This window comes from Embiotoca jacksoni, unplaced genomic scaffold, assembly GCF_022577435.1.
Source record: "Embiotoca jacksoni isolate LCO1_2020_lvr unplaced genomic scaffold, fEmbJac1.0.p SCAF_89, whole genome shotgun sequence".
NCBI lineage: Eukaryota > Metazoa > Chordata > Actinopteri > Embiotocidae > Embiotoca > Embiotoca jacksoni.
In genome coordinates, this window is record NW_027185446.1 from 190836 (window position 1) to 198240 (window position 7405).

General features: G+C 39.4%; 2 protein-coding genes across 4 annotated transcripts in view; one reads left to right on the forward strand and one right to left on the reverse strand.

Moving 5' to 3' along the window:
• dnaaf4 (dynein axonemal assembly factor 4) overlaps window positions 1-252 on the forward strand; it is a 6028-nt gene extending 5776 nt beyond the window's left edge. For all 3 annotated transcript variants that reach the window (XM_069140029.1, XM_069140031.1, XM_069140030.1), the window contains exon 8: window positions 1-252. This exon is cut by the window's left edge. The gene's annotated coding sequence lies outside the window, so the exon portion shown is untranslated.
• A 1247-nt stretch (window positions 253-1499) lies between these two features.
• On the reverse strand, window positions 1500-6544 carry dbx1b (developing brain homeobox 1b). The gene is made up of 4 exons (XM_069140007.1): window positions 6184-6544; window positions 5399-5479; window positions 2064-2266; window positions 1500-1951 (listed from the first exon to the last, which is right to left on the reverse strand). Exons 1-4 carry the CDS (start codon window positions 6542-6544, stop codon window positions 1646-1648), a joined length of 951 nt encoding a protein of 316 aa, XP_068996108.1. The 3' UTR covers window positions 1500-1645.
• Between the last annotated feature and the right edge of the window lie 861 nt (window positions 6545-7405).

Below are 7405 nucleotides of genomic sequence, written 5' to 3' on the forward strand. Positions count from 1 at the left end.
ATAAAAGTGGATAAATTGTGTTTGCGGCTGGTTTCTGACATCTGTCTCATTACTGATGATGAAACTGGAGTTTGTTACTGAGGTGTCAACATGTGCAGCCGCCTGAGGAACTGTCAGGACTCAGCGTTTCACAGGGGAACAGGAAGTAGAGCGCACCGTCTGTCAGACTGCTCAGAGCGCCACCGTGTGGTCCAACGCTGCACATGATGTCACAACAGCTGATTTAATACCTGCTCATTAAACAACGTTGAACTGTGGAGCATATTCTGTATTAAAATTAAAAAATGTTTTTTATTCTTACAGAAAAACCTTTAATTGATTTAATTATTCACTATTTCAGAGAAGAATATTAAGGCTCCAAACAGCAGCATCATTAATGATAATTATTTCCTGAATAATTCAGTGTTTAAAATGTCAGATGACATTAACGATAACGATGACATCACTGCTGGTTGATGACATCACTGATGGTTGCTGATTGGAGGAAACGATGATGTCATGTATGATGAAGGTGAGCACGGACCGACATCAGAACACTCGACAAATGACTCAATGAGACGTTTCAAAGTTTATTTGAGAAAATATAAAAAATACAAATATGAGAAAACATTTTTTTATATTTAAACATTTGAATCTACAAATATTTATTCTAGACGAGCTGAGGACACACTGAGCTCCATATAAACACACTGTACAGGGACACGGGGACATGTTAACACAGTTGACATGTTACACGTTGACATGTTACATGTTGACATGTTAACACAGTTGACATGTTACACGGTTGACATGTTACACGGTTGACATGTTAACACGGTTGACATGTTACAAGGTTGACATGTTACAAGGTTAACATGTTAACACGGTTGACATGTTAACACAGTTGACATGTTAACACGGTTGACATGTTACACGTTGACATGTTACACGGTTAACATGTTAACACGGTTGACATGTTACATGTTGACATGTTACACGGTTAACATGTTACACAGTTGACATGTTAACACAGTTGACATGTTAACACGGTTGACATGTTACACGTTGACATGTTAACACGGTTGACATGTTACACGTTGACATGTTACACGGTTAACATGTTAACACGGTTGACATGTTACATGTTGACATGTTACACGGTTAACATGTTACACAGTTGACATGTTAACACAGTTGACATGTTAACACGGTTGACATGTTACACGTTGACATGTTAACACGGTTGACATGTTACATGTTGACATGTTAACACAGTTGACATGTTACACGTTGACATGTTACACGTTGACATGTTACACGTTGACATGTTACATGTTGACATGTTAACACAGTTGACATGTTAACACGGTTGACATGTTACACGTTGACATGTTACACGTTGACATGTTAACACGGTTGACATGTTACACGTTGACATGTTAACACGGTTGACATGTTACACGTTGACATGTTAACACGGTTGACATGTTAACACAGTTGACATGTTAACACGGTTGACATGTTACACGTTGACATGTTAACACGGTTGACATGTTACACGTTGACATGTTAACACAGTTGACATGTTAACACGGTTGACATGTTACACGTTGACATGTTAACACGGTTGACATGTTACACGTATGACACGGAACATTCAGGCACTTCATGAAACTGTGATCTCTTCGCCGTCCGACTCCGACACCTCCGACTGTTTGCTGGACTCTGAGGGAGACGAAGAGTTGTGATGATGAAGGTGATGATGATGATGGTGGTGGTGGAGGTGGGGGTGGAGGGAGGATTCGTCCGTCCTGCCTGGCCGGCGCCGGCAGGCGGTGCCCACGTCGGTGAGGTCCGGGTGGGGGTTGGTCTTGGTGGGCAGCGTCTGCTGGCGGCAGCCGCCCGTCGACAGCAGCTCGCGCTCTTTGGAGTTCCTCCACTTCATCCGCCGGTTCTGGAACCAGATCTTCACCTTCACACGTGAATATTTATATCGTTAAATTACAAACACTCAATACACAAACTATATATCGATTAAAAAACCCGACTCTTGGAAGTCGGCTCTGAACTATCGGGTTTCGTACCTGCGAGTCTTTGAGGCCCAGTTTTCCGGCGAGCTTCTTCCTGTCCGGTTTGCTGATGTACTTCTGCTTCTGGAAGGTTCTCTCCAGCGCCTTCCTCTGGAGGTCGGAGAACACGGCCCGCCGCAGCATGCCCCTCCTGGGCTTCCCTCTGGGGGCCAGGGGCCACGAGAAGGTCCCCGGGATGGGAACCACGGAGGACGAGGCTGGAGGGACGAGACGGGAGACTTTGATCTGGTTTGTCCTCACGTCGGTTTAAATAAATTTAAGTGTTAGTATCAGTTTGTTATTGTTCACATAAATGACGCTGATTCAGCTGGTTTGAGTGGAGCTCAGCTATGTGAACAAATGGTCTTCTTGAATCTTCTTTTCTAATGAATGAGGGATTATTTTCAGATGGACCTCCAGAAAACTAATAAGAAGGAGTGACTTTAGCTAACAACACCGAGATAACTGATGGACACATTTTATTCACTTTGGATTTGATGACAGAAGTTGAATGGGAGTCTATGGAGCCGGAGGCTTTTTGGAGCCGACCTCTAGTGGCACTCGCTGGTATTGCAGCTTAAGGCACTTGTGCATCGGACTCTCATCTCCATCCGTCCCCCTCTTCTCCATCTCCCCTCCCTCGTCTCCCTTGTCTCCGTCCCCTCTTGTCTCCGTCCCCTCTCGTCTCCCTGACTCTCCCCATCATGTCTCCCGTTCTGCCTCAAATCTGCAGCTGAAGAGCCCAATTTGTCGGTCTCTGGAAACAGAGCGATGCTTAATGACCCGTCTCTCTCACAGCGCCGCTAACGAGGCGTGAAGGAGGCGGAGCCAGCAGCGAGGACGGATTGTTGTGATGAATGACAGGCCGCCATATTAAAGACTCATTAGAGTTCAGGCCTCTTCACGACTATTATTATTCCTATTAAATATACTGATAATAGGTTTTATTAAAGGGTTAGGATATCTCATTTATATGTCGGCCATTTAAAATAACTTCATGTTTATTTATTTACAGCTGCAAACAAACAGTTTTAAAGAAAAAGGCAGAAAATATAATCACATAATAAACTGATTTATGGTTCGATTTTGTTTTATTTAATTTTTTTACAAGCTTTACCTGTTCATTTTGTGGCGCTGTAGTTTTATTTATTTATTTTATTTATCTAATTTCCCAAAAAAAAATCTTTTTTTTCTTTCTTTTTTTACAATATTTATCTGAAAATTTTGAGGATATTTTACAAACTAATTCTGAGGAAAATGTAGAAAGAGTTTCACTAATTCACTTTCTGCTTGTTTGATTTGATTTTTGTAGAAACAAAATAATTCAATAAAGTTTGATGCTGGTGGAAATGGTTTCTGGTTCCTGGTTCCTGGTTCCTGGAAACAAAACCTCTCAAAGATCCGATAGAAAACGAGTCTCTTTATTTTCCATCAGTGGAAATGAGCTCGAATCTGTTTGTCAGCTGACTGAAGTTTGATTTATTGATCATCAGTTTGACAACTGAAACGGATCAATAAATAAAGAACTTGTCGGTCTTTCTAGGAATCTCTGTTGAAATGTTTTTACCAACCTGTTGAATCATTTTTTTTTTTTTTTTTTTTTTTTTACTTTCAGTGCAACAAACACTTCGTTTATTTCTCTGATGATCAGCTGAAAGATTTTAGTGGAAATATTCTGAAATTTACAGAAAAACAGAAGCTGATTTTTTTTTCGGAAAGTACGAAGAAAGTTCCAAATGCAGATAAAGTGTCGTTGTACATATTTAAAATATTTTATTATTAAACTGATCAAAAATGAAAAAGTCAGATTGAAGCTGGAATAAAATAAACGGATGCAGAAACATTGGAGTTAACAAAGATCTTTGCAGACTGAGATCCTGGAGGAGTGTGTGTGTGTGTGTGTGTGTGTGTGTGTGCGTGTGCGTGTGTGCGCGTGTGTGTGTGTGTGTGTGTGTGTGTGTGCGTGTGTGCGTGTGCGTGCGCTGCCTCTCATTGGTCATGGTGCCGGCTGCTTTGTGGCTCGGTGGGAAAACGAGGTGCTGGAAGGAGAAAAAGCCGCCTCTCGTTTAGAGCATGACAAACAGCACGAAGACGCTGAGAGCGGAACGAAGCGAACTAATTTGTAGATCAGGACGACTGGTGCTCATGTCAGCAGTCAGAGCGCCGCCACATCGGCCGGGGGGACGCCACATCGGCCGGGGGGACGACCACGTATCTGACAGAATCTCAGACTTTAACGTGAATATCAGAAATCAACGGATCCTACAGAGTCACACAGAAAATGAAACTTTAAACTGGGTTTGATTCTGGATTTAAAGGAGTTAAAGGCCTAAATGACCTTTGACCTTTGACCTGAGGGGACTCCGGGGCCGACAGGTGGGACGACGTTAACAAATCAGAGTTTTAAGGAACTTTTTAATTTTTTAGAACTTTTCCTTTAATCACAGGATTTACTAGTAATTATTTATCAGAATTTAGAAGCTTTAATTAAAATGTTTATTCTATGTAAAGCTAAAAAATATTTAGTGGAAATCTAAATAAAATATGAAACTCATCGCTGAGATGAAATTAAATGAAATGAATGAAATGTTTCAGGTGTTTGTCTGAGAAAACATTTTAATTACTCCTTAGAAATAAATAAATAAATAAATAAGTTAAATAAAAAGTTTTTTTGATTCTTAAATGATAAATATTTTCTGTTTTATTTTCTTTTAACAAAAAGTGATTCGAACCTGATCAAACAGCTTCTCAGTAACAAACAAATAATGTTCCAGTAGTCATCCAGATATATAATTAATTAGATGATTCATATTCTATTGGTCTATTTTTGGTGTTTTTTGGTCTCAAATTGTTTTATTTTTGGTTTGTTTATCCACGAAGGCTTCATGTTTACATCCTAATTCTTTTCATTAATAATTCATCTGCAGATCATTTTTTTTAATTAATCAGTTAAATCAAACATCGAATCAGAATGTCAAAAAGCTGAAAATATCTTTTGATATTTTGTTTTATAAATATTTAAACAATTGTTGATGATTTTTTTAATTTTATTTTCTGTTGATGAGCGACAGATGATGAGACAAAGAGAAGTGAAGGGGCCCCACGTTTCCTCTCGAGGCCCTCAGATACGACTAAACGGCTGTTTTAGTATCTTTTGACTGTCCGACATGAAACATTAAAGGTCGCTTCATGAAGACGCTCCGGGGCTTCGTGAGGCCCCTCGGGCCCCTCGAGGCCCCTGAAATGTGTCGAGAAAATACTGATTCTGTGTGTTCGTGTGTATCAGAGTCAGATGTTTAGATTGAATTTCAGAATAAAGTAAATGTTGGTGAATAAGCAGCGTCTCATACCGGTGAAGTACGAAGCTCTGATGAACGGATGGAGACCATCGAAGAACGGCAGCGGGAAGGACTTCGTCTGAAAACTCTGGACTGAAGCAGAAAACACAACAAACATCAGAATCAGGACCAATTATAACTTCTGTCAATCTATTTATTTATTACTTCATACGTTCATGTGACAGTTTTAATACGAGTTTCTTTCAGATGAAGATTTTAACATAAAAACACAAACTGATCAAATACGATTTACAAAAGATGGAAACTTTCAAATAAAAAAGAAATTCACAACAAAATTAAAGAGAAAAGTGCAATAAATCCTCAAATCTATTTTAATATAACTGCAAAAAAAATCAGTCCAAAGGAGAAGCGACAAAATGCACCATGTTGCTTCATATTTATATTATATAGATTTTAATAATCCAAAAATATTTGTACTTAAAGCAGAAGTTTTAATGTATTTTCACATTGTTGTAGTTTTACTTGCTGAATTCTTGTTGCAGATTATTTCATTTTATTAACATTTATTTATTTTATATTACATTATCAGACTTTTAATTAAATTAAATATTATAATAACTGTCCTTAGCTTCAAAAATTTACATTTCAAAGTTAAATCTTTTCTTCTAATCCAACTTAATTCAATCAAATTTCGTCAAATATATATTAATAATAATCATGATAATAGTAAAAGTTAAATAAAAATATAAAAAAATCAATATGAAAAACAAAATTATATAACAGCTGTGAAGTTAATGATTAAATTAATCGACTCTGTGATCGATCAGCCGACTCACCGGAGCGGGTGGACGGGGCCAGGATCGCACTGACGCCGAACTTGAGGAAGCCGGTGTCCGGGCAGACCCTGTGGGGAGAGCCGGGGCTCGGCTGCCCGGAGCTCTGCAGCAGCGACCGCCCGGTACCGGGTCCCGCCGCCACGGGAGAGGAGCCCGGCCCCGGGCTGAGCGGGTGAACCTCCCCGGGGCTCCTGGAGGACAGAGTCCGATGGATGTAGCCCACAGGCTGGCTCAACCGGAGCAGGTCCTCCACCAGGAAGCCGGAGGGTAGCGAGCGGGTGAGGGGCGAGGAGAGAGCCGCGGGGGGACGCAGGAAGCCCGGGTAGAGAGGAGGCGGCAGCGCGCTGCAGGGGAACATCATGGTGGGACGGCTTCACCTTCTCTGAGGCTCCACGGCCTCCGGGACACCTTTTATACCGGGGACACACACACACACACACACACACACACACACACACACACACACACACACGTGCACGAGTGCGTGTGCACGCGCGCAACAACCCTCAGATAGTCTCTGCATGAAGCTGTGCAGCAGCTGAAGGAGGTTTTATTCTGTTTGTCTGCAGCTTCAAACACAAACGTCTTTATTCCATGAAGAGAAACAGGGAATTATACAACTATTACATTAAATTAGATTAAATTAAAATAGATGAAGCTAAATAAACAAAGTTTAATAAAGTTTATACTCTAAAAAAAATCTGATAAAATAATGAAAGATTTTCAGACCTTCATGTGAGTTGAACTGAATAGTTTGTTTGGAGGATTTTATCACAATGAACCCATTAAAAGGACATTGAAATCTCAAAATAACTCAAATAAAGAGAAAACAATAAAAACAAACTGAGTTCAGGTCTAAAAGCTGAACAGAAAAATTCTTCATCATGTTGGAAAGTAACTAAAGTAGATTTATTTAAATTAGTAAATTGAGTAAAATACTTGTAGTTTATTTCATTTTATATTTCAGCTGTTCTACGTTCATCTGAGAGCTGCAGGTATTTCAAAAAAAAAATTTTTTTACATTTTACAAAATGCAGCTTCTCAAACGGGACAATTTGCTGCTTTTATTCTTAATTATTTTAATATTTTTAGTTTATTTTTAATAGTTTTAAGGTTTGGTTGGATTCTGTGGAACTGTGACATTGTTCATCAATATCTTTTTTTATTTTCAATCAATTGAATGAGATAACAATCAATATTATAAAATAAAACAGGAAACATT

Coding starts and splice junctions, on each gene's coding strand:
- dbx1b (XM_069140007.1), bottom strand. CDS start 6,544: ATGATGTTCCCCTGCAGCGCGCTGCCGCCTCCTCTCTACCCGGGCTTC. Junction 5,480..6,183: donor GGCCCCGTCCACCCGCTCCG/GTGAGTCGGCTG, acceptor TTTCTGCTTCAG/TCCAGAGTTTTCAGACGAAG. Junction 2,267..5,398: donor CAGAGCTTCGTACTTCACCG/GTATGAGACGCT, acceptor TCGTCCCTCCAG/CCTCGTCCTCCGTGGTTCCC.